The sequence below is a fragment of the Pleurodeles waltl genome, chromosome 3_1 (assembly GCF_031143425.1).
Source record: "Pleurodeles waltl isolate 20211129_DDA chromosome 3_1, aPleWal1.hap1.20221129, whole genome shotgun sequence".
Taxonomy (NCBI): domain Eukaryota; kingdom Metazoa; phylum Chordata; class Amphibia; order Caudata; family Salamandridae; genus Pleurodeles; species Pleurodeles waltl.
Window position 1 is genome coordinate 10,779,679 of NC_090440.1, and position 26,679 is coordinate 10,806,357.

The window sequence follows — 26,679 nt, forward strand, 5'->3', positions numbered from 1 at the left end:
ATAGGATGCATGGGTGGATGCCAGAGTGTTGAAAAGGAAGTCATCTTCCACTGGTTCAGAGTGCATCGTTATGTTGTGGAACGTAGCTGCCCTGGCTAGTACTTGTGTATATGCTGTTCTGTCCTCTGGTGGTGACGGCTTGGTTGGATAACACTCTGGGCTGTTATCCGATATCGGTGGATCATATAAATCCCATGCATCAGCATCATCTTGGGTCATCCCAGTATGTGTGGGTGACTGCATTAACGGTGTTCCCACTGGTGACAAATGTGGTGAGTGCAGTGGAGATGGTTGTGGTAGTGGTGACTTGTCTCTAACCACTTTGGCCTTTGGTTGCATCTCTGTTTCTTGAAATGCAAGTTTTCTTTTAGATTTGAGTGGAGGTAAAGTCTGAATCTTGCCAGTATTCTTTTGGATATGTAACCTTTGTTGTCTTTGATCAGGTTCCTCTCTATCCAACTCTTGCTCAAATCTATGTCTTTCCTTGAGTTGCATGGAAAGCCCTTGCTCCTCAGTGTATGAGGTTCGTTTCGGCTCCGAGGCTGCTTTTTTCGGTACCGAAGTTTCTAACATAATAGTCTTTTTTGGTTCCGAGGAGCTTTTACGGAGTTTGGTCGATTCGATCACTCGGTGTCGAAATTTTTCAGTGCCGGAATCTCGACCGGAGTCTGAAGTCTTCGGCAACTCATTGGCCTTTTTCGTTCCCGATGTTCTCTGGTCACCTTCCCTTCTGTGGGTTGAGCCATGGCCTGCTGGCGGTGGCGTCCCCGTGGCCTTGAGTTTCTTGGTGTGACCCTGAGTCTTGGACGGGGCAGGTTTACTCATGGTTTGTTGCCCCGTCGAGGGTCGTTCACTGTCAGATTCACCCGAGTCCGTTTCTTGGATGGAGATTCTTACTTCCTCCTCGACGTCGAGCTGTTCTTTCGGTTTCTACGCCATTTGCAGTCTTCTTGCGCGTCGATCTCTCAAGGTTTTCTTCGATCGAAATGCTCTGCAAGCTTCCAAAGTATCCTCTCTGTGTTTGTGCGACAAACAGGTTACAGACCCGGTGCTGGTCTGTATAAGGATACTTTGCGTGACACTTAGGACAGAAACGGAAGGGGGTCCGGTCCATTAGTCTGGGACGACGGGTGTGGTAGGGCCGACCAGGCCTCGATGAAGAGTGGAAGCCCTGAAGGGCCGCCGAAGCGGTCTTTATGTCGGTGCCGATACACTAACACTAAACCGGTACCGAACGAGAACAACTTTAGCTAACTTTCCCGATTTTGAAATACGGAGCGAAGAGGAACACGTCCGAACCCAATGGCGGAAAGAAAACAATCTAAGATGGAGTCGATGCCTATGCACAATGGAGCCGAAAGGGAGGAGTCACTCGGTCCTGTGACTCGAAAAGACTTATTCGAAGAAAAACAACTTGTAACACTCCGAGCCCAACACTAGATGGCAGGAACAGTGCACAGCATGTGTATCTGCAGCTACACATGCCATAGGACACATATATATATATATATATATATATATACATACATACATACATACACACACGACAGGTAAGTAATGCAGTACCCCAGCGACCAGGAATGCAGGAGTAAAACACTGGATTTCACCCAAACCACCCCAAAGGATGAAAACAAGACACCCTGAACAGCCTGCAAGGAACCCCCAATGGAAAACTGAAGATGGAGACCTTTGGAGAGAGGGGACCAAGTCCAGAAGTGTCTGTGGAGTCCAGGGGTAGTAGGAGATATTACCCACCCAGAGGTACCTTTTTGGGTTGGTCGACTAAGAAGGAAGACAGGTCAGCACTGCAGCACAGAAGCCAGAGAAGAGTTCCTGATATGTGCAAAAGGTGTTCCACTATGGAAGCTGGATTGCAGATGGGTGTGGGTGAAGGATTTCCACCAACAGGCCTTGGCAAAGGCAAATTCGCGGTTGGAGGAAAAGAGGTGCTGCCACAGGTGTCCCATAGGACAGGGACACAGACGTTGTTGAAGCAGCCCATGCAGCACCACAGAAGTTGCTCCCACGTCGACGGAGGACCATGCAGAGGCCCAGGAGTTGCAGGGGGGAGTGCAGGGGGCTGGAGCTACACATTGCCTGAAGCTCCCCTTAGAGGTGAAGCAAACAAGCCTTGGCACCTGCCTGGCATGGCCACTCAAATGATCCCAGAGTTCCCTGCCAAACTTGGAATCAAGATGGCAGAACCCAGGGACCCTCTGGAGGAGCTCTGGGCATCACCCCTGGCGTGGTGATGGACAGGGGAGGTGTCCCTCCCCTTTCTATTGTCCAGTTTTGCACCAGATCAGAGACTGGGGGTCCTGAACCGGTGTGGACTGGTTTATGCACAGAGGGCACCAGATGTGCCCTTCAAAGCAAACCAGTGGCTGGGGGAGGCTACCCCTTCAAAGCCAGTCACATCTATTTCCAAAGGGAGAGGGTGTTACCTCCTCTCCCAAAGGAAATCCTTTGTTTTACCTTCCTGGGATGGAAGGTATAACAAGCAGCAGGAAAGCAGAACCTGTCTGATGGGTGACAGGAGCTGGGCTGCCCAAAGAACATTCTTAAGACTGGTGTAGCAATGTGTGGGTCCTCTAAGGAGCCCCCAGAGTGCATGGAATCATACTTCCAATACTCGCAACAGTCTTTGGGTATGATTCCGACATGTTTGATACCAAACATGCCCAGGTTCGGAGTTACCACTATATAGCTGGGCATAGTAAGTGACCTATGTCCAGTACACATATAAAATGGTGTCCCCGCACTCACGAAGCCCAGTAAAATGGGGCTGGATTTTGTGGGGGCACCTCTGCTAGTGCAGGGGTGCCCTCACACACAGATACCTGCACCCTGCCATGTGGACTGAGAGGGCCTGCCATAGGGGTGACTTACAGTGACCTGTAGTGAGAACGGGTGTGTGCACCCGGTTCATGCAGACTGCAGTGGCAAGCCTGCAGAACCCTTTGCATGTGCTCCCTATAGGTGGCAGAATAACTGCTGCAGCCCATAGGGATCCCCTGGAACCTCAATGCCCTGGGTACCTAGGTACCATATTCTAGGGACTTACATGGGGGCACCAGTATGCCAATTGTGGGGGTACAAAGTTACCAGCAACCAAATTGAGAGGAAAGAGCACAGTCACTGGGGTTCTGGTTAGTAGGATCCCATTGAACACAGTTAAACGCACTGACAAACAGGCCTGAAGTGAGGGTAACCAAGCTAGAAATAGGCCATTTTCCTACAGTGAGATACCAGACAAAAAGTGTGGTTGGCCATGTCAAAAAGAGGCACGTTCCTACACTAAATCACACAGGGCATGCTCTCTCCAAAGCAGGCAGAGCGATGTGGCTGCTCAAGTGCATTCAGACTTGCTCTGCCAAAGCCATGAGGTCCCAGGCCCCACTCTAGCATCAAAAAGGGGGCCTCCATGGCTTTCCTTGGTAACATCCCTATAGCTGACATATGTAAAGCAGCAACCTGGGCCACTTCACACATGTTCACTGAAGACTGCTGTAGGAAAATGCCAATGTTGGCATGGTCACTGCCCAGTTTTTGCCTAGTGTTGATGTCAGCGTTAATTGTAAGTGTGCTGGGACTCGGCTAACCAGGCCCCAGCACCAGTGTTCTTTCCCTAAAACTGTACCTTTGTTTCCACAATTGGCTCAGCCCTGGCACACAGTTAAGTCCCTTGTAAAAAGGTATCCCTGGTGATAAGGGCCCTGTGGCCAGGGAAAGTCCCTAAGGACTGCAGCATGTATTATGCCACCATGGGGACCCCCCACTCAGCACATGCACACTGCTTTGCAGCTTGTGTGTGTTAATGGGGAGACAGTCGACATGGCACTCCCCTCAGAGTGCCCTGCCCACAAACCACTGCCTGTGGCATAGGTAATTCACCCCTCTAGCAGGCCATACAGCCCTAAGGCAGGGTGCGCTATACCACAGGTGAGGGCATAGCTGCATGAGCACTGTGCCCCTACAGTGTCTAAGTCAATTCTTAGACATTGTAAGTGCAGGGTAGCCCTACTGAGTATATGGTCTGGTAGTTCGTCAATACAAACGCCACAGCACCATAATGGCTTCACTGAATACTGGGAAGTTTGATATCAAACCTCTCAGCACAATGAACCCACACTGATGTGAGGTCAGAAACAAAACTTGTCTTGGGTGGAGGTGCTTCACACCTCCCCCTGCAGAAACTGAAACACTTGGCAGTGAGCCTCAAAGGCTGAAGCCTGGTGTAACAGCACCCCAGGGCATTCCAGCTAGTGGAGATGCCCGCCCCCGGACTAACCCCCACTTTTGGCAGCAATTCCAGAGGGATAATGAGAATTAACAAGGAGTCGTCACACCCTCAGCCAGGACCAACCCTAAGGAGTACAGAGCTGAAGTGATCCCCTCCTTGAGAAATCCTCCATCCTGCTTTGCAGGATTTGGACCATTAGGGATGTGCGCCCCCCCCCCGAAGGAGTGTGTAGCCACCCTCAGGGGCAGTAGCCATTGGCTACTGCCCTCTAACCCTAATACACCCCTAAATTTAGTATTTAGGGGTGACTCTGATCCCGCCTCTTCAGATTCCTGACAACCTCAAGAAAGAAGGACTGCTGAGCTGAAAACCCCACAGAGAAGAGAAGGAGACAACAACTGACCCGGCCACAGCCCTATTGGCCTGTCTCCTACTTCGAAAAGCTGCAAGAAAAAAAGTAGCACGTTCTACAGGACCAGCGACCCCTGAAAGGCCTCCAGGGGTCTGCCTGCATCACTGAGGACCAAGAAACTCCTGTGGACAGCAGACCTGTCGAACAAGAAGACAAAGAAACCACTCTAAAAGCATGAGTCCAAACTACTCTGCACCCGACGTCCCAGGCCGTGTCCAGAGAAACCAACTATCCAGAGAGGATCCCCAGGTGACTCTGACGACGTGTCCACCCTGGGCAGACCTCTCTGCACCCCTACGACGACACATGCAGAGGGAATCCCGAGGAACCTTCCCCCCCGACCACGACTGCCCGGGACAAAGATATCTGATGCCAGGTGAAGCACTGCACCCGCAGCCCCCAGGCCCGAGAGAAACCGACCACCGGTGCAGCAACGACCAGCAGGCAGCCCTAACCTTTGCCCAGTCGGTGGCTTGCTCAAGAAGACCCCCTATGTCCTGCCTGCAGCGCCTAAGTGACCCCTAGAGTTCTATTGAGAACCCGAAGCCCTGTTGGCACACTGCACCTGGCCGCCCCGTGCTGCTGAGGGTGTGTTTTTTGTGCCTACTTGGGACCCCTCTAGTACTCCTCCAAACTTTCCTGGGCTGCCCTCTGACAATGCGGGACTTACCTGCAAGCAGACCGGAACCGGAGTACCCCTTGTCTCCATAGGGGCACACGTTATTTTGGCTCCTGTTTGACCACTGCACCTAACCGACCCTGTGTTGCTGGTGCTGGGTGTTTGGGGTTATCTTGAACCCCCAACAGTGGGCAACCTATGTACTGTAAACTGAACTTTACTTACCTCCCCCAGGAACTGTTGAAAACTGCAGTGTCCGCTTTTAAAATAGCTTTTTTCCATTTTACAGAAAACTGTGTACATTGTTGATTCCATTCAAAGTTCCAGGTATTACTGTGTAAAGTACCTTTCATTTAATGTACTTACCTGCTAAATGAATCTTGTGGTTCTAGAAATAATTTAACAAAATAATATTTTTCTATATAAAAACCTATTGGCCTAGAATTAAGTCATTGAGTCTGTGTTTTCACTTCTTGCTTGTGTGTGTACAGCAAATGCTTAACACTACCCTCTGATAAGCCTAACTGCTCGACCACACTACCACAAAATAGAGCATTAGAATTATCTATTATTGCCTCTGTCAAGCCTCTTGGGGAATCCCTGGACTCTGTGCACACTATATCTCATTTTGATATAGTACATACAGAGCCAGCTTCCTACAGCTGCTGTGAGGATGACTTGTCACATCTACAAGTGACAGTTGGCCAGGCTGTCATATTACATCTACTTTTCCAAGCTTCTGCAACACCCACCAGCTAGCCACCACTGAGGGGAGTAGAGCTTCACAGTCTATGCAGGGCATGTGTATTTACAGCTGGAAATGTTACTTACCTCGTAAGCGTCTGTTTGTGGCATGTGGTGCTGTAGAATGACATGCACTCACCCTCCTCCCTGGAAGGCTTGGGCTGTTGCAGATTACTTTTTTTTCCCTATTTCTTCTGCATGGTCATCCTCTTCTGCTTTTTTTTTTTCTCCATCTTCATCCATACTCGCCAGGCCGAAAGCAATGGAGCCAATGCCCATGCATATCACCATTCAGAGGAGGAGTTGCTATACCTTGTGATTCAAAAGACCTCTCCAAAGAAAAACAAGTTGCACATGTCCGAGCCCAAAACTAGTTGGGTTGGAGTCTGTAGAGCATGCGAATCTACAGCACTATGTGCCATGAACAGATGGTTACAAGGTAAGTAACATGTTCCTTCTGTTTCTAGTTGGGAAGTTTCCTTGCTCCTGTGACTTCTCTGCCCACCTGACCGTTTCAGTGAGCTAAGCAAATGTTCTGGTTGTTTTTCAGCGAGTGCTTTAAACAAAATGTAATAATAGATTAGCTTCTTCACAGTAATTGCTTTTTCTCCAATTTTGATTCAGAACCACCCCTCCACCAGCCCCCCTCGGCAACCTCCGCTTGTGTTCTTTTGCCCACCATATTCAGTACAGAACAGTTACTCTCGTCTTAATACATGCAGAAGTTCATATAATGTTGTGTGTCTGGTTTGCTTTGTTTTCAGTTGTATCGCCATGGAGACCGATCACCTATCAAAGGATACCCTACTGATCCCTATAATGAGGACACCTGGCCGCAGGGCTTTGGACAGCTGACCCAGGTAAGTGCAGGATCTGTACTGTGGTTGTTGGTTCTGCAGCTGTGTGGGATGGAGCGGTTTGTACTCTGTCCCCTGTCTCTATGACCTGTCCCTAATTCATAATTTGTGTGTGAGAACAACCTTAATCCAGTTGTTGTCGCTGGTCCTCGATGCTCTGTTGCAACTGAAAATCTGCACATGTTCACTCAAAGTCCTTGGTGCTCTGGTGGCGCCTGAAAGCCATGTTCATTCAAAATCCTGTTGGTCTGGTGGTGCCTGAAAGGCCTGTACTTGGTGGTCCCCTAGAGCATGAAAGGCCTGTGTATGTTGGAGCTCTGGCAGAGCATGAAAGGCCTGTACATGTTGGAGCTCTGGTAGAGCATGAAAGGCCTGTACATGTTGGAGGTCTGGCAGAGCATGAAAGGCCTGTACATGTTGGAGCTCTGGCAGAGCATGAAAGGCCTGTACATGTTGGAGGTCTGGTAGAGCATGAAAGGCCTGTACACGTTGGAGCTCTGGCAGAGCATGAAAGGCCTGTACATGTTGGAGCTCTGGCAGAGTATGAAAGGCCTGTGTATGTTGGAGGTCTGGCAGAGCATGAAAGGCCTGTACATGTTGGAGCTCTGGCAGAGTATGAAAGGCCTGTGTATGTTGGAGGTCTGGCAGAGCATGAAAGGCCTGTGTATGTTGGAGCTCTGGCAGAGCATGAAAGGCCTGTGTATGTTGGAGGTCTGGCAGAGCATGAAAGGCCTGTGTATGTTGGAGCTCTGGCAGAGCATGAAAGGCCTGTACATGTTGGAGCTCTGGCAGAGCATGAAAGGCCTGTGTATGTTGGAGGTCTGGCAGAGCATGAAAGGCCTGTGTATGTTGGAGGTCTGGCAGAGCATGAAAGACCTGTGTATGTTCGAGCTCTGGCAGAGCATGAAAGGCCTGTGTATGTTGGAGGTCTGGCAGAGCATGAAAGGCCTGTGTATGTTGGAGCTCTGGCAGAGCATGAAAGGCCTGTGTATGTTGGAGGTCTGGCAGAGCATGAAAGACCTGTGTATGTTGGAGCTCTGGCAGAGCATGAAAGGCCTGTGTATGTTGGAGGTCTGGCAGAGCATGAAAGACCTGTGTATGTTGGAGGTCTGGCAGAGCATGAAAGACCTGTGTATGTTGGAGCTCTGGCAGAGCATGAAAGGCCTGTTTATGTTGGAGGTCTGGCAGAGCATGACAGGCCTGTACATGTTGGAGCTCTGGCAGAGCATGAAAGGCCTGTACATGTTGGAGGTCTGGCAGAGCATGAAAGGCCTGTGTATGTTGGAGCTCTGGCAGAGCATGAAAGGCCTGTGTATGTTGGAGGTCTGGCAGAGCATGAAAGGCCTGTACATATTGGTGCTCTGGCAGAGCATGAAAGACCTGTGTATGTTGGAGGTCTGGCAGAGCATGAAAGGCCTGTGTATGTTGGAGCTCTGGCAGAGAATGAAAGGCCTGTGTATGTTGGAGGTCTGGCAGAGCATGAAAGGCCTGTGTATGTTGGAGCTCTGGCAGAGCATGAAAGGCCTGTACATGTTGGCGCTCTGGCAGAGCATGAAAGGCCTGTGTATGTTGGAGCTCTGGCAGAGCATGAAAGGCCTGTACATGTTGGAGCTCTGGCAGAGCATGAAAGGCCTGTACATGTTGGAACTCTGGCAGAGCATGAAAGGCCTGTACATGTTGGAGCTCTGGCAGAGCATGAAAGGCCTGTACATGTTGGAGCTCTGGCAGAGCATGAAAGGCCTGTGTATGTTGGAGGTCTGGCAGAGCATGAAAGGCCTGTGTATGTTGGAGGTCTGGCAGAGCATGAAAGGCCTGTACATGTTGGAGCTCTGGCAGAGCATGAAAGGCCTGTACATGTTGGAGCTCTGGCAGAGCATGAAAGGCCTGTACATGTTGGAGGTCTGGCAGAGCATGAAAGGCCTGTGTATGTTGGAGCTCTGGCCGAGCATGAAAGACCTGTGTATGTTGGAGCTCTGGCAGAGTATGAAAGACCTGTGTATGTTGGAGGTCTGGCAGAGCATGAAAGGCCTGTGTATGTTGGAGGTCTGGCAGAGCATGAAAGGCCTGTGTATGTTGGAGCTCTGGCAGAGCATGAAAGGCCTGTGTATGTTGGAGCTCTGGCAGAGCATGAAGGGCCTGTGTATGTTGGGAGGTCTGGCAGAGTATGAAAGGCCTGTGTATGTTGGAGGTCTGGCAGAGCATGAAAGGCCTGTGTATGTTGGAGCTCTGGCAGAGCATGAAAGGCCAGTACATGTTGGAGCTCTGGCAGAGCATGAAAGGCCTGTGTATGTTGGAGGTCTGGCAGAGCATGAAAGGCCTGTACATGTTGGAGCTCTGGCAGAGCATGAGAGGCCTGTACATGTTGGAGCTCTGGCAGAGCATGAAAGGCCTGTGTATGTTGGAGCTCTGGCAGAGCATGAAAGGCCTGTGTATGTTGGAGCTCTGGCAGAGCATGAAAGGCCTGTACATGTTGGAGGTCTGGCAGAGCATGAAAGGCCTGTGTATGTTGGAGGTCTGGCAGAGCATGAAAGGCCTGTGTATGTTGGGAGGTCTGGCAGAGTATGAAAGACCTGTGTATGTTGGAGGTCTGGCAGAGCATGAAAGGCCTGTGTATGTTGGAGGTCTGGCAGAGCATGAAAGACCTGTGTATGTTGGAGGTCTGGCAGAGCATGAAAGGCCTGTGTATGTTGGAGGTCTGGCAGAGCATGAAAGGCCTGTGTATGTTGGAGGTCTGGCAGAGCATGAAAGGCCTGTGTATGTTGGAGGTCTGGCAGAGCATGAAAGGCCTGTGTATGTTGGAGGTCTGGCAGAGCATGAAAGGCCTGTGTATGTTGGAGCTCTGGCAGAGCATGAAAGGCCTGTACATGTTGGAGCTCTGGCAGAGCATGAAAGGCCTGTACATGTTGGAGCTCTGGTAGAGCATGAAAGGCCTGTACATGTTGAAGCTCTGGCAGAGCATGAAAGGCCTGTACATGTTGGAGGTCTGGCAGAGCATGAAAGGCCTGTGTATGTTGGAGCTCTGGCCGAGCATGAAAGACCTGTGTATGTTGGAGCTCTGGCAGAGTATGAAAGACCTGTGTATGTTGGAGGTCTGGCAGAGCATGAAAGGCCTGTGTATGTTGGAGGTCTGGCAGAGCATGAAAGGCCTGTGTATGTTGGAGCTCTGGCAGAGCATGAAAGGCCTGTGTATGTTGGAGCTCTGGCAGAGCATGAAAGGCCTGTGTATGTTGGGAGGTCTGGCAGAGTATGAAAGACCTGTGTATGTTGGAGCTCTGGCAGAGCATGAAAGGCCTGTACACGTTGGAGCTCTGGCAGAGCATGAAAGGCCTGTACACGTTGGAGCTCTGGCAGAGCATGAAAGGCCTGTACACGTTGGAGGTCTGGCAGAGCATGAAAGGCCTGTACACGTTGGAGGTCTGGCAGAGCATGAAAGGCCTGTGTATGTTGGAGGTCTGGCAGAGAATGAAAGACCTGTGTATGTTGGCGCTCTGGCAGAGAATGAAAGACCTGTGTATGTTGGAGCTCTGGCAGAGCATGAAAGACCTGTGTATGTTGGAGGTCTGGCAGAGCATGAAAGACCTGTGTATGTTGGAGGTCTGGCAGAGCATGAAAGACCTGTGTATGTTGGAGGTCTGGCAGAGCATGAAAGACCTGTGTATGTTGGAGCTCTGGCAGAGCATGAAAGGCCTCTACGTGTTCACTCTGTGTCCTGGGTGCGTGATGAAGGTCTGATGGCTCCTGAAAAGCCTGTAGGCATACCACCCCTCTCATTGCTTGCCGTTGCTGCTCCAACTTCCCCTCCTCTAATTCCACGTTGTTCACAGGTGGGCATGGAGCAGCACTGGGATTTGGGTCAAGCGCTCCGGAGCCGGTACCATGGATTCCTGAATGATTCCTATGACAGACGACAGGTGAGGTTGCATTTTATCTGGTCCAAATGCTTTGTCAGAAAACTGCTCCGGCCATTGGGCCTATGGTTTCTGACTGAGTGATATTGTTTTGCAGTCCTTCACTCTTCCCTTTTTATCTTGATCTCTTCTTCACTCTAACTCTCTTTTCCTCATAGTGAGGGATTCAGCGCCATACAGAAGGGCTTTAGTGAGTAATAGTCTGGAATGAACTGCTCCTATGGGCCTACCCGGTGTCTCTCTGGGAGGACTGGTCGCTACTGCTTCCAGTTTAACAATCAGTCCTTGCTGGGTCTGTACCTCTGGGTCGTCTCACATTCGACTGCTCGCTCTTCACCCAGATCACCCCGTCTACAGACCTCTTCCAATTACATCATTAGCCTTTTGTAAAAAGTTTTACATTTTAGTTGGGTGAAGGCAGATCCATATTTTTGCATTGAAACACAGTCCTTTTCTGCTTGCTGTTTATTTTTTCTTTTTGTTTTTTTGCTCTGGCAGTTCCATGCTACAATAATCCATTTTTGCCCATCACCAGTGATGTTTGTACATATGCGCAATTTGGATTAAGCATAGTTTATATTCCTGGTTTGGGGTGGGCGATGTTGGAACTGTTTCGAAAATAATAGTAGGGTTTCAAGTCTGTTCCATTGTGTAAAAAAATAATAATAATTTATTCCAGATATCGTTCTGCCTGGGTGTAAGGAGATAGAAAATCTAGGGCTGCTTCCTACCACTATTGTTTTAGTGTTTTTTTATTTTTTTAAATTTTTTTTTATCACTGGTATTTCAAAGAGAAATATGTTTGAGCTCTGCAGTCTGCAATGATCACCTGGCATCTAGACTTTCTCATGGTGGAGGGTTGAGGTGCTCTCATGTAGCTATGAATGATGTCCGATTATGTTCCTTCTTTGAAACAATGAAAATGAGCAATATCTTGTTGAAGGTTTTCGCGTGTTAGGAGCAATACTGTGGATGTGGCGTTGGCATAAGCCAACTAGCATATTTTTAGGGAGTTGAGTTGAAAAAAGAAACAACATCCCAAAGATCTGACTTGCGTGTCCTCAGCCAGGTCTGCACCGGAAATGTCTCTTGATTCATTATTTTGGTGGCTGGGGGTCAGAGCTACTGCTAGTAGCTGGAAGTTAGTGCCATTTCTGTCTTCTACTCTCTCACCACTGCGTCTGCTGCAACAGTACATCTTCCGGACACTGTTTTGCATCCACCTTTCTCCCGCTGCTCTTCTCTCTTTCACTTCTTGCCTTTTTCCCTCCTTTAGATCCATGTGCGGAGTACAGACTCGGATCGCACTCTCATGAGTGCTCAGAGTAACCTGGCCGGACTCTACCCTCCTGGAGAGAGCCAGACCTTCAATGTGAACATCTCCTGGCAGCCCATCCCTGTGCACACGGTGCCCGAAAATGAAGACCGAGTGAGTCTGAAGTAGCGTCCACCAGGGCTGTCATCCGCTTTTAGTGGGGGCTAGGGGCCCCCTTCGACCATTGGCACAACAAAATCACAAATCTGAATTGTTTTGTAGTGATAGTTGAAACCCTGTCCTTTATAAGCCCTGTAGGGTCCGTCTCCTAGTCCCTTCGTTCTTGATGCAGAGGCGTTTCCCCAGGTCCCCCTCTCTCTACCTTGTCTAGATTCCCTGCCCCAGCACAACTTGCATTCTAGCTGTATTTCTGTCAAGTTAGCCAGTGCCCTAGTTGGTACCTTCAGTCGTGCCTTGCTATGCTGGCATCCTGGAACTTGCAGTTGTATCTGCTCGTATATAAGGGCTTAAGATTTGCAGAAATTCTGTGTTGACTAGAAAGTTAGGACGGTGTAAGTACATAGATTGGGGACATTTGCACCTCTCTCTTATCTCTTTGGGGCACCATGTTCTTGCTTTCTGCCTCACCCATTCCCTGGCCCTCTCCCCCCACACCTGTCCCATGATCATCTCTTAAACATGCTTCTCAGATGAGATCTATATTAAATACACACGTGAATCCAGTCATGACACTTTACAACCTTGAACTCATAAAATACACTTAGTCTTGGCTCTGCCAGTGCTGCATAATCATTATTCATACCCAAATTCCCCGCATCCATCCCCACCAGCTCCAGGAAACGCAAGAAAATATACTGTTCTCTCATGACTATTTCCATTCAGTTCTGCAAAGCCTGGTATTAGCTTTTCAAATGTAAAACTAGTGGTATATAGTGTATTTCAATATATAACAAATTTAACACACCAAGCTCCTAAAGTAAAACAGATCTATGCCCTTTTACACTGAAATAATAGGTTTGAGGACAGGCCTAGTTGTCTTACTTATTTTTTTAATGTGCTCTTCTTCCTTTTACTGCACAGTTGCCCTGGACCTAAGTGCAAGGTACTATACAGGTGTGGGGCCTTGGGAAGATTCCTTCAGCTGTCCGTCCCATCTGATGGTACTGGTGCCCACCTTTCTGGCACCACATTACTCACAGCAACAGCCCTTGATGCTCAGTCACGCACATCATCTCCGTGCACGTGATGCCTGGTGAACTTGGGGAGAGTGGTGATGGGCACCTGCTCTAAGAAACATCAGATGCAAACATCTCCCGGCCTTGGCTGATGGCTCCTGGGGACCATGTGCACCAAAGATGGAATCAGAGTGACATTAACTCACTGACCCATTAGTGCATTATCGCAAGGCATTCATGTGACATCCAATGCATATCCGTGGATCACTCACACATGTGCCATTCTCATTTAATAGTCACTTGCACCAATAGCAAGACGTGGGGGTTCTCTCTCTGCTCCTATGACTTAAGTCTTTCTTCCTGCAGCATGAGGGTTCTCAGCGGTTACTCATCTCGCTGCAGCTCTGGCCTATTATGCGCCCTCGTTACAACATTGCTCATATTCTCAGTGTCTCCTTCCACCTGTACCAGTGCCCTCGCCTCTCTTGCTACACCGCTAGTTCATTCCAGTGCCAATAGTACTGCCTTTTCATAGACCTCTTCCCCGTCACAACTCCTTCCTTCCTTCCTCATCCTGCAGTTCTGCTCTTGGTCACACGCTTCCTATCAGTGGTTACCAGAGGCGTAGCTCTGTCACATGCCCCCTCCTTACCGAACCTTTCCAGCACTGGTCAGGGCCTTGCGGCACAGCTCTCCTACTCCTCGGTCTACGCTGGTTCCCTTTCACTCCTTAGTCAGCAGCGTTTCTTCTTTTTTCTGCAGCTGCTGAAGTTTCCATTAACTCCCTGCCCGCGATATGAGGAATTGCAGAACGAAACTCGTCAATCAGCTGAATATGTGAACAAAACCAAAGAGAACCTGGTAAGATTCTTGTGCGGTGATAGAGGGTCTGTGGAGGAAAGTAAGAATGGATAAGCATTTCTGTAGGAGGATGCCAAAGGAACCAGCTAAGACCAGAGGGGTGTATATTAGAAAGAGGCCTCTAAGAACATGGGGCGCTTAAGAGGATGTCGGAGGAGGTGGGGAGTGGGGGAAGGAAGCTGCTGAAGATCTGTAGAAGGAAGCTGGGGAGGTGGACATAATCCACTGGGTGGATGGCAGGCTGTTAGTGGGCCAAAGGATGGGGACTTTAGGTCAAATGGAAATGTGTGTTAGCAGAACAAGCGTTGGCGTTGTCTTCTGGCTTTACTAGTGCTGGAAAAAATGAGTATTGTTGGTGACCGACAATTAGCTATCTGTAGGTGAAAACTAAAAGATGTGAACAACTCAGGCAGTGATGGTCGGGTGGGGGTTCAGTACTGGGGTACCCCGATCGCACTACGACCCTAACACTATGCCTTTCACCTACCTCTCAACACATCTAGGGACTCCTCCTCTGGTAAAAGTCGGACACTAAGATTTTAAGACATGTTGTCGAGTCCCCGTTCTTCAAGTGTTTTTTAACACTTGTTCTTCTGCTCTGCGGCTCGTGTGATTCCTTGTTCATTCGAATGAGACCTAGACAGAGGTCTTAGAAGATATTGTCATTTGTTTGCTGTTCCCTCTGCCTTGAGCTTTAGGTGAAACAGTTTCCTCACTTTCACAAGCAACCAGGACACTACAGGAGCCCCCACCCCATGTAATTGTACCTTTCTTTTAGCGCACTGACTTACCTCCAGTCGTGCCTTACACCTTTAGAGCAGTAAAGCAAAACAGAATCACTTGAATTTACAGCGCCAAAAGAAACTTAGTACGCACTAAGTGGATGTGGCACACCAAGAGAACCCTTCCAGCTTCCAGAGAGCAGTCTGCTGAATTGTCCTGCATTTACACCGGACCAGCCTCCCATCCATGTAAATCTGAGCAACACGTCTGAAGCAGAAATACAAGCTTTTAAATAATATTAGAGATTTGGAAGAAACATGAAGGTCCCAAGTATGGGTTGGCCTCACAATAGGAACTGCCTGCGTTACATGATTATCTGGTGCGTAGGAGAGTGCTGGACACGTCTGGAAAATAAAGCAATAGACCTCACAGAAAAAAGCACGTCAGGGACTGTTTGATTTACCAATGTTAGGTAGGAGAGTGCTGGACAACCGTACCTGACGCATGACTACCAGGTACCTATAGTAGGCCAGTCCTTCCTTGATCCAGAAGTGCCCTCTGTACTCGCCCACTCCTGTTGTTTAGATAGTGTGACTAGTTTCGACCTGGAGCCACTCAGCCTTGGTTCTAACAGGAGTCACTCAGTCATGTCAAGAAGGTATCTCCGAAGAATCTCTGGCACATATTTGACAACTTTTATCCAGCTCAAGATCTCAAAGAACTTTGGGTAGGACCACCAAATTATGAAGTCCTGCCTCTTCTGTAGGAATGCCACTACTGCCACATTGAACAGGATAGCTGTTTTACACATCACCAAGGGTGGGTTAAATACCATTAGCACTTTGCATGGATCTTTGGAAGAAGATCAGCCAGTCCGAGGCTCCCTTTGCAGGCTATAGCTGCCGCTACAGCCCCTCAAATGATGCATTCGGTGGCTGCTGGCCCCCTGTGCCTCTGCTTTGCTGGTGTTGATGCCATCGCTTACATGTGGAAAGCAAGCCTGATATTCTAGAGAAGCAGTGAAAGGAAAACTTCAAAGTTTCTTTCTTTATTTCCTATTAACAGTGGCATTTTGCCCCTCATTCGATGGGTAAACAACGTGAAACAATCTGCCAGAGATGGGCAGACTTTCCCCTCACCCTCTCCTCTCCTCTCAAATCAGCAACACATCTTGACTGGTATTGTTAGAAAGTGTTATTTTAAGCCAATTTAGTACAGAACGTGTAGAATGATCGTGGCACTTTAAGAACTTGTGCAATATGAAGAAAGTGTACTTTAATATACCTTAGTATTTCTTCCACCTGCAAACCCCTAGTACTAGTTATTGGTAACTAGAAAGTCTGTGAGAGGTGAAATACGAAAGTTGCATACCTGATGCATAGAGCGAGCTACTCTCCGCTAACACAGCCCACAGCCTGGTGTAGGTCAAGCGTCCAGATATTCCTCTCTCAAGCGATTAGCCCTTTGTTCTAGACGCTGAGAATGATATAAAGTGGGATGAGTGATATGGCTGTGTTGCACACAAAATAGCATGAACATTTGTTTTGTATCGCATACCCTTGTAGGTAGAAGAGGTGTTATGTTTAAATTAAATGGCAGTATTCTGCATTGGTCTTACATATGTCAATGAAATGCAATTTATCGTAAAAGAATATGTTAATAAAAACTCGAAATATAAATGATAGTATGCAAAAACAGAGACCAGGGTCGCACTGGGACAGAAGATCGGCTCGGGCACCGAAATAAGTGGCCCCTAGTGGCGAAAAGGCGGCCTTCTTTGCACTTGTAAAGACATGCTTTATGGGCATTTTGCAAAATACAGGCCATTGCATACATCTGTGCTTGCTGCAGGCAATGTTTGTGGTATTCTCTGGAAAATCCACATTGACCCAGTGGACCTTTTAGACAGCCAGTAAACTCACCTGTTAGACCAGCCCTTCTGTCACTGCCAGAATGTTCTGTAGGTCAGTCCGACCATGATGCATAGCGGCGGGGGGCAATGTATATTGCAAGCCCATTCTTGCTATGCATGGCAGGAGGTCACCTTAAGGGAAAATCATTCGCATTTGAGCTCCTATGAGGAGGGGAAGTGTATGTGCAGTTTCTGGGCTGAAGGTACCTGAATGTGCCACCCTCTTCATGACTGCCGTTAATGTTAGCCCAATAAGAAATCAGAGAATTCTGTGAAGCAGGAGAGTGGAGTTGGTTCTGGAGACTCCCAATACTTGATTAAAGTTTGTCCTACAGCAATGCGAGTCTGTGCGAACTGCATAGTTAGATGGTTTCAGAAATCGGTGTTTGGCCTAAACTAGAGCTCTACCGGATGGTGACACATGTATGTGCCTCTTAATAAATCTGCATCCTCCTATTCACATTCAGTGGACTTTGGTCTAAGGGAAAAAGTTGGGGAAACTGGCCCAGTGAAAGAGAATGGGGTTTGAATACAAGACACCCAGCAATATATATACTATCACCTATTATTTCTACAACTGTATCCCTTCTGGAAACTGCTTTTCCTGGAGCAATGTCACCAACTGTTTGCATCTTATTTATTCCCTCTCCCTAGTAATGCCCTTGGTAACATGTTTATTATGGCTTTTGACATCAGTGAAAAGACTGATTGGGGAGCAGACAGAGTTTGCTAAGTCTGATTGGACTGTATGAGAGGCATAGCACAATTTCTGAGCAAGCAACCAGGAAAGGGCAATAAATGGGTAATCCACATGTGTAAGATCCTCATAAGAGTAAAGTAAATATTAAGGAAAGTTACTCGTGGGTAACTTCAGAAGGAATGGTGGTGAGTTGTTGGAGAGAGACAGCACAGAGGCTCCAGTATGACCTCAGGATGGGCATGAAATGGTGCATGTTGCAGAGTTCAGCGGGGCTGAGTGTTGAGGCGGAAAAGGATGACTCCATGGTCGTTCAGCATCTTTCCACCTGTCCCCTATCCTTTGAAGACAGAATAAACAGGAGACCAAAGCACTTACCAGAGTCCTAAAGATGCCTTCAACACAAGAACACAATATATTGGGTGTGGCCTCTTCAGAACCTCTGGCACCGAGGCCTTCAAGTAGTCTGCTTTCTGTACCAGCTTCTTAAATGACATGCATGCACACTTGTATCTAGTGCTTGCATACATTGGAATTTCAACTTTACATATACTTTCCCAACACAACCCTTGGTTCCAAATAGTGTCCCCCTTTCTTGGTCTTTTTCCTTGTATGAAACCAATAGTATCCCTTTGAGTGAACATAAGTTGAAAGTTAAAGTAAGAAAGACAGAGGAGGGAGTTTGAGGCAGAGAGATGGAAAGAGCCAGAGGCCAGGCACCGCAGGGTTGGCCATCTGAAGCAGATTTGGAGAAGGGGAGGCCCTACGGGCAGCCCCCACTGAGCACTGCTACAAGTGGTGGCAGTGTGCAGCAGAGGTTGGGCATCCACATTGGATGGACGGTCTATCTGCTGGCCAGGATTTCACACCAACGGCTCCTTAACACAGCCAACAGCCTCTGTAGTTACCTTCACTCCTTACTCCTGAGAAGTAAGATTTTTGTATCCTTAGTAACCATGGCCCCCTTTGATCAATCTACTGGAGAATGCATAGGATGATTTTTAAAGCATGTCAGATTTGGCAGAGGTTAGTCAAATGGCTCAAATGTTATGATAGTCCCCATTTAAAAAAAAACTTTAATTTAAAATGGGATTTCTCATAGGAGAGTTTATTTTCAAGAAAACCAAACTGAAGTAATCACTCCTCCCAGGAAGGTCAGACTGAAGCTCTCTTTGACCTTTTCGCTTTTTCTGGCAGAGCTTCTTGGCGATGGTGGCGAACAAGACTGGGATCAAGGAGATCTCTTTGGAATCTGTCTGGTCCATTTACGATACTCTCTTCTGCGAGGTCAGTGATCCCTCACCTAGTGAAAGTATCCGTTCTACCACTGTCATTCTGTTCTGCTTAAAACCATAATCTCCCTCCTGTTACTCTGCAGAGTAATTACATTTGCTGGGGGATTTGAATCTCTTTTTAGAGTCGCCATAACCTGACCCTGCCCTCCTGGGCCACCACGGAGGTCATGAAACGCCTGGAGGACCTGAAAAACTTCAGCTTCAGATTTCTTTTTGGGATTCACAAGACTGTGGAGAAATCTCGTCTGCAAGGGGGTGAGTTGGGCAGAGAAGCAGGAAAACCAACATCTGTGCGTTGTGTAATGTGGACATGTGCTGCGAGGCAAACCGGGGATACCTGGAGTGAGAGCCAGGCACGCCTGTAGGAAGAATCGGACATGGTGAATTGTAGACACCTCTAGGTAGAGAGTTTGCATGACTGAGGGATGTGAATGAGATCTATCTGGAGTGAGGGGTGAATCACCCATACTTACAGAGAGAGCGCTTAATTGAAAGGATGTGAATCTGAGATGCCTCCAGGGAGAGAGTTGTACCCGGTTGATAGGGTTTCAGTCCTGCACATCTCCAGGAAGTGAGTGAGGCACACCAGCTAGGAGAGAATCAGCCACTCCTGCAGGGATTGAATCAGGGACTCTTGGAGAGAGTTTGGCATGCTCACAGAATACAGTACAGAGTAAGGCACACTGGCAGGAGTCGCCTATACATCTGAGAGTGAAGGGATTTAAGCACATCTGTCTAAAGGTGAATCGTGGGCACCTGCAGGGATAAAGTCTGGGACGTCTGCAGGTGGGCTTAATTAGGCTTACCAGCAGGATCTCCAGTTAGTTATACCAGCATGCCAAGGTTGGAAAAACCGGACCAAAGAACATGACATGGATTTGAGGGCTGTGAGTGGGGGGTGAGTAGATGTGGCTTGGGTGATAGACGGGTGAGAGGTTGGGGCGGATAGAGTGGAGTATTAGATGGACTGAGGAGATTGACAGAAATAGAAGAGAGGGGTGGGGTGAAGGAGGAGGTGGGTAGGTGAATGTGGTAGTCGAGTAACTGATAGTGAAAGGGGGGTGGGTTGATGGAGGAGAATGGAAAATGAAGGGAGAGTTGGGGGGTTAACGGAGGAAAACAGTAAGTGACAGGAGCGGAGTGAGGTGATGGTGAATCCTAGGCGGCTTAAAAAAAGGGCATTGCATTAGTGGCACAAATCTCCGTTTTCAACGCCTGGTTGAGCTGCGATTCCACAGGTATGTGTTTGACCCATAGATGAGATGGCGCATACCTCATCCCTGGGACACATCTTCTCGCAGATGATAGATTATAGAAGGAATTGGCGTGCACCTCCCTAGTGCATGTCATCTCATGTCAGGCAGTTTCTTGGCTGTTTTAAGGTTCACCTTCTGACTGCTGTGTGGCTTGTGAAGCAGGTCCAAGCTGGATGCAGGCTTGATGCAGTACGCACCTCCTCTCTAACCCGTACACTGTTACCGCTTTCCACATCATAAGCCATTCGTTAATAGTCTTTCTAGATGTTGAGTAACACATTGTGCCTCATGTGTTTCATTGTGTTAGTTCAGTGCTATACCATGGGACTGATATCACTGTACCTGAAGAGTGGTCTGCTGGGTTATAAGCTTAGTAGTACAGGCGGACTCTATTGATTAAAAATGAAAATATGCTGGGACGGTGTTGCCAAACATACAGAAAAGGTTTATGATCTGTCAAACAGGTGTTTGCGCCATTGGTATCACAGTCAGTCATGGGTTAGATTTAGAGCTTGAGAAGACAGGACACTGCCAGCAGTATCGCAGCGGTTTGAGCATCAGGAGTTCTGAATTCCAGGGGGGTGGAGGCTGTGACATACCTGGCCTGCTGGTTAGGACTAAAGTAGTGAATCTCAGCAAGGTGTGAGGGTTTTCCATGCGTGGAGTGCCTTGCATGTGGTGCAGATATTCACGTGCAGCTTACTTTGATTGATTCCCAGTGACGTTGGCACAGTAGGTGAGATGGGGTTCTAACATGAAAACATAACAACTATTCTCACTCCTGCCTTTTGAGGGGGTGGCTGTGTGCGCAGGTCTGTTCCTTTGATGCCTGGGAAGAGAGAAATGCAGTAATACAACTTAAAGAACACTAGGGCTGTGGCAGTTCATAATTGGCCTGGGATGGCACGACGTTTGGTTAGCCTGTGACGGCATGAGCTTTGAATGGGCTAGGATGGCACGAGCTTCAGTTTGGCCAGTGTTCACGGTGCCCTTGCAATGCTAAGGAGGTTCTTGCATGCCATATGTAGGAAACTGGCCCCTTGTTTGCAGTCGCCCCCCCCCCCCCTCCCCCCACACCCACACTTTTTGTCTGATATCTGATGCCAACTTGACAAAGTGTGTGCTAGATCCTGCTAACCAAGCTCCAGCACCTGTGTTCTTTCCCCTAAACATTGTACCATTGTTCCCACAATTGGCACACCCCTGGCACACAGCGAAGTCCCTTGTAAAGGGTACCCATGGTGCCAAGGTCCGTCCCTTGTAAAAGGTACCCATGGTACCAAGGGCCCTGTGGCCAGGGAAGGTCTCCAAGGGCTGCAGCATGTATTATACCACCCTGGGGGGCCCTCACCAAGCCCATGCACACTGCCCCTGCAGCTTGTGTGTGCTGTTGCGGAGAAAAGGGCAAAGTCGACACGGCACCCCTCTCATGGCTGTGGCATAGGAAAGTCACCCCTCTAGAAGGCCTTACAGCCCTAAGGCAAGGTGCACTATACCACAGGTGAGGGCCTAGCTGCATGAGCATTATGCCCCTGCAGTGTCTAAGTCCATTCTTAGACATTGTAAGTGCAGTGTGGCAATATTAAGTATATGGTCTGGGAGTTTGTCATTATGAACTCCACAGCTCCATAATGGCTTCACTGAATACTGGGAAGTTTGGTATCAAACTTCTCAGCACAATAAATCCACACTGATGCCAGTGTTGGATTTATTGAAAGATGTACCCCGAGAGCATCTTAGAGATGCCCCTTGTATTTTACCCAAGCCAGCCACTAAGACAGGTTCCTGACCCCATGGGGTGAGAACCTTTGTGCTCTCGTAGGCCAGAAACAAAGCTTGCACTGGATGGAGGTGCTTCACACCGCCCCTCCTGCAGGAACTGTAACACTTGGACAGTGAGCTTTAAAGGCTCAGGCATCCAGCTAGTGGAGATGCCCGCCCCTGGACAAATCCCCACTTTTGGCAGCAAGTTCGGTGGGAAACTTAGGAAAAACAATGAGCAGTGACCACTGCATCTGGGACCGCCCCTAAGGTGTCCAGAGCTGAAATGACCCCCTCCTTGGAAAATGCTCCATCTTGGTTTGGTGGACAGGGACCAATAGGGTTAGGTCTGTGTCCCCGTCCCCAAAGGGAGTGGACACCAGAAGGGCGTAGTCACCCTTGGGGACAGTAGCCATTGGCTACTGCCCTCAGACCTTTGTAACACCCCTAAATCTAGGATTTAAGGGCCTCACTGAACCCAGCTCACCAGATTCCTGGCGACCTCACAAAAAGAAAGAAGGATTGCTAAGCTGACCCCCAGCAGAGAAGACTGAAGACACAAACTGACTTGACCCCAGCCCTACTGGCCTGTCTCCAGCTTCACAAGCCCTGCAAAAAGAAGGTGATGTGTCCTGCAGGTCCCGCAACCTCTGAAAAGCCTTCAGAGGACCGCCTGCATCCCAGAGGACCAAGAACTCCCGTGGTCAGCGGCCCTGTCCAGATAGACGATCCAGCAAAGGACTCAAGAGCCCCCCTAGAACTGTGTGTCCTGACTACTCTGCACCTGTCGCCCACGGCCTGTGTCCAGGTGGCCCAACAGACTAGAGCTGGTCCTCAAAGTGCCCACCCTGGCTTGACCCCTCCAGTCCACAACAACACCTGCAGCCTGGGCCCGGGACAAAGATTCCCGATGCCTAAAGGTACCCCTGCACCCACAGCCCCCTGGCCTTGGGGAATCTGACATACTGTGCAGCATCGTTCAGCAGGCGGCCCTCCTCCTTGTCCAGCCTCTGGCTTTCAGGAACCGACCCCCTGGACTTCACATGCAGCATCGTTGTGGCCCCAGGGGTCACCCCTTAGGAAAGCATTGGGAGCCCAACGCTGTGTTTGCACCCTGTACCTGGCTGCCCCTGTGCCACTGAGGGTGCGTATTTGGTGCTGACCTGTGGCTCCCCAATGCTCCTCTAAACCCCACAGGTCTGCCCTCCGAAGACGCGGGTACTTACGTGCAAGCAGGCCTGACTCCTAGTGCCAAGAGTCTCCATAGGAGCCCATTGTAAAACCGGCAGCCACTTTGAGCTCTGCAACCGGCCGCCCCTGTGCAGCTGGGGATGGGTGTTTGGTGCTGAACTGTGCCCCCCGTGCTCCCCTAAACCCCCTGGTCTGCCCTACGAAGACGCAGGTACTTACCTGCAGACAGGCCTGATTCCGAGCACCCCCAGTCTCCGTAGGGACCCATTGTAAAACCAGCAGCCACTTTGAGCTCTGCACCCGGCCGGCTCTGTGTTGCTGGTGGTGAGTGTTTGGGGTTAACCTGAACCCCGACCGACGGACATGCTAACCCACAAGACTGGAACTGTAAGTCTGGTACTTACCTCTGAAACTGTACTTTCTTTTCTTCCCCCTGGAGCTGCTTCTGAAAATTGCATTTAGTACCCACTTTTGAAATAGATATTCTCTGTTTTCTTAAAAAATCTTTAACTTGCTAAAGTGAAACAAAGTTACATTGATATCTATGTTAAATACTTAACTGCAAAAGTACTTACCTTCGAACTGAATCTTTGTGGTTCTAGAAATACAATAACAAAACCTATTTTTCTATGTAAAGCAATTGGCCTGAAGCGAAGTCTGAGTGTGTCCCTTATTTAGTGCTTGTGTGTGTACAACAAATGCTTAACACTACCCTCTGATAAGCCTAACTGCTCGACCACAAATAGAGCATTAATATTATCTATTATTGCCTCTGTCAAGCCTCTTGAGGAACCCCTGGACTCTGTGCACACCATATCTCATTTTATAAGAAGTTTCAACTGGCTTCGACTAATTTTTTATGCCTGTGAGAAATGAGCACAGTTAGTAAACACTGCTGCAAGGAATTTATACCTCATTCATAATTAATTTGTTTTGTGTCATTAAAAAGCAGCCATTTTGAAAGCAACAATTTTCTGATGGTGCTGGGGTTTTCAGTGCACATATATGTGGGTCATTGCTGGACAGGGTGTGCGTCTCCTAGCCGTGGTACTGTGCTCTCCTCCTCCCATAGTTCACATGTGTTGCAGACATCCTTGTCTCTAAGTTATGTTCACACTGAACTGAAAACCACATTTGGGGAATGGAAGCCGCGGTGTTCTGATATTTACCAAATCATGTGTATGGATCTTCGTTGTCTCTGATAGACTTGGATTCTGTTGGAATCACGGCGTTGTTGCAGGTCAAGAGTTTTTGTTACTGTTTTAGGTTAAAGGAGATTATGAGCTAAGTAGTGACAACCATAGTGATGTGCCTTATCTTGAGTTCTGCTACAAGCCGAATGGCTGCTAAGATTGTATGAAGTTCCAGCCGATGCATTACAAGCTTGATGCATTATAAGGCGGCATCAAGCTGGTGGTGAACGTAAGACAAGCAAATGTGAGGACTAACTTGGAGGCCATCTTGTTACTCAGTGCTTCACTCGTCAGTTTTCCTTGACTGTACTAAGTAATTATCATTCTTCGCTAATACCGTCAACTTAATTTGAATGCAACTTAATCAAATTAAATAACTGTTCTTTATAAACCCTTTAGTACAAAACTCTCACTGGCTCATGTATGTGAGAGAGGCCTTCAGCAAGTCAATAGACTGGACTTGATTAGGAATCTGACATCAATAGATGAATCTGCTAAATCTCTGGTTAAAACTGAATTTTTAGTTGGATTAGCTGCAAAGAGACTCGAGGTTGAATCGAGAAAGAAGATGGTAATAAATTTCCCATTATGTACAACGCAGGCATTGAGCCGTATTTGCTCAAGGTGCCACGCCAGCGAGACTTTATTTGATTAGAAGAATAGCCGGGGAATAGAGTAGAATTAGAGGGCAGCTTGAATGGCACTCCTTTTCTTTTCCTTTTTTTTTTTTGTAAAAATAATTTTCCTAGTCTTATTTCCTGCTAAATGAATGTTTGTTTTATCTTAATTGTGCATTTAGTCATTTTAATTAGGAATCACTCTACAATTTATAATGTTTATTGTGCCAAGTGGAAATGGACAATATTGTTCAAGAACTTTTGAAAGTTTTTTAATTGATCTGTGTAAGGAAATGCCTCCTTGGCATGGTTACCCCCTGACTTTTTGCCTTTGCTGATGCTATGTTTTGAATTGAAAGTGTGCTGAGGCCTGCTAACCAGGCCCAGCACCAGTGTTCTTTCCCTAACCTGTACTTTTGATTCCACAATTGGCACACCCTGGCATCCAGGTAACTGGTACCCCTGGTACCAGGGGCCCTGATGCCAGGGAAGGTCTCTAAGGGCTGCAGCATATCTTATGCCACCCTGGGGACCCCTCACTCAGCACAGACACACTGCTTACCAGCTTGTGTGTGCTGGTGAGAACAAAACGAGTAAGTCGACATGGCACTCCCCTCAGGGTGCCATGCCAACCTCACACTGCCTATGCAGTATAGATAAGTCACCCCTCTAGTAGGCCTTACAGCCCTAAGGCAGGGTGCACTATACCATAGGTGAGGGCACCAGTACATGAGTACTGTGCCTCTACAGTGTCTAAGCCAAACCTTAGACATTGTAAGTGCAGGGTAGCCATAAGAGTATATGGTCTGGGAGTCTGTCAAACATGGACTCCACAGCACCATAATGGCTACACTGAAAACTGGGAAGTTTGGTATCAAACTTCTCAGCACAATAAATGCACACTGATGCCAGTGTACATTTTATTGTGAAATACACCCCAGAGGGCACCTTAGTGGTGTCCCCTGAAACCTTAACCGACTATCTGTGTAGACTGACTGGTTCCAGCAGCCTGCCACAACCGAGACATGTTGCTTGCCCCATGGGGAGAGTGCCTTTGTCACTCTGAGGCCAGTAACAAAGCCTGCACTGGGTGGAGATGCTGACACCTCCCCCAGGCAGGAGCTGTAACACCTGGCGGTGAGCCTCAAAGGCTCACCCCTTTTGTTCCAGCACCGCAGGACACTCCAGCTAGTGGAGTTGCCCGCCCCCTCCGGCCACGGCCCCCACTTTTGGCGGCAAGGCCGGAGGAAATAATGAGAATAACAAGGAGGAGTCACTGGCCAGTCAGGACAGCCCCTAAGGTGTCATGAGCTGAAGTGACTCTAACTTTTAGAAATCCTCCATCTTGCAGATGGAGGATTCCCCAATAGGATTAGGGATGTGACCCCCTCCCCTTGGGAGGAGGCACAAAGAGGGTGTACCCACCCTCAGGGCTAGTAGCCATTGGCTACTAACCCCCAGACCTAAACACGCCCTTAAATTTAGTATTTAAGGGCTTCCCTGAACCTAAGAATTTAGATTCCTGCAACTTACAAGAAGAAGAGGACTGCTGAGCTGAAAGACCCCTGCAGAGGAAGAAAAGAAGACACCAACTGCTTTGGCCCCAGACCTACCGGCCTGTCTCCTGCCTTCCAAAGAAACATGCTCCAGCGACGCTTTCCCAAGGACCAGCGACCTCTGTATCCTCAGAGGACTGCCCTGCTTCAAGAAAGACTAGAAACTCCCGAGGACAGCGGCACTGCTCCAAAAGAACTGCAACTTTGTTACAGAGGAGCAGATTTAAAGACCCCTGCAAATCCCCGCAAGAAGCGTGAGACTTGCAACACTGCACCCGGCGACCCCGACTTGACTGGTGGAGAACCAACACCTCAGGGAGGACCCTCCGGCGACTCAGAGACCGTGAGTAACCAAAGTTGTCCCCCCTGAGCCCGCACAGCGA

General features: G+C 48.6%; 1 protein-coding gene across 1 annotated transcript in view; it reads left to right on the forward strand.

Moving 5' to 3' along the window:
• ACP2 (acid phosphatase 2, lysosomal) overlaps positions 1-26,679 on the forward strand; it is an 87,037-nt gene that overhangs the window by 13,716 nt on the left and 46,642 nt on the right. Inside the window, exons 2-7 of the mRNA XM_069221655.1 lie at positions 6,783-6,878; positions 10,700-10,786; positions 12,060-12,212; positions 13,997-14,095; positions 18,625-18,714; positions 18,845-18,977. Of these exons, the coding sequence (XP_069077756.1) occupies positions 6,783-6,878; positions 10,700-10,786; positions 12,060-12,212; positions 13,997-14,095; positions 18,625-18,714; positions 18,845-18,977 (658 nt within the window). The remainder of the gene's footprint in view (positions 1-6,782; positions 6,879-10,699; positions 10,787-12,059; positions 12,213-13,996; positions 14,096-18,624; positions 18,715-18,844; positions 18,978-26,679) is intronic.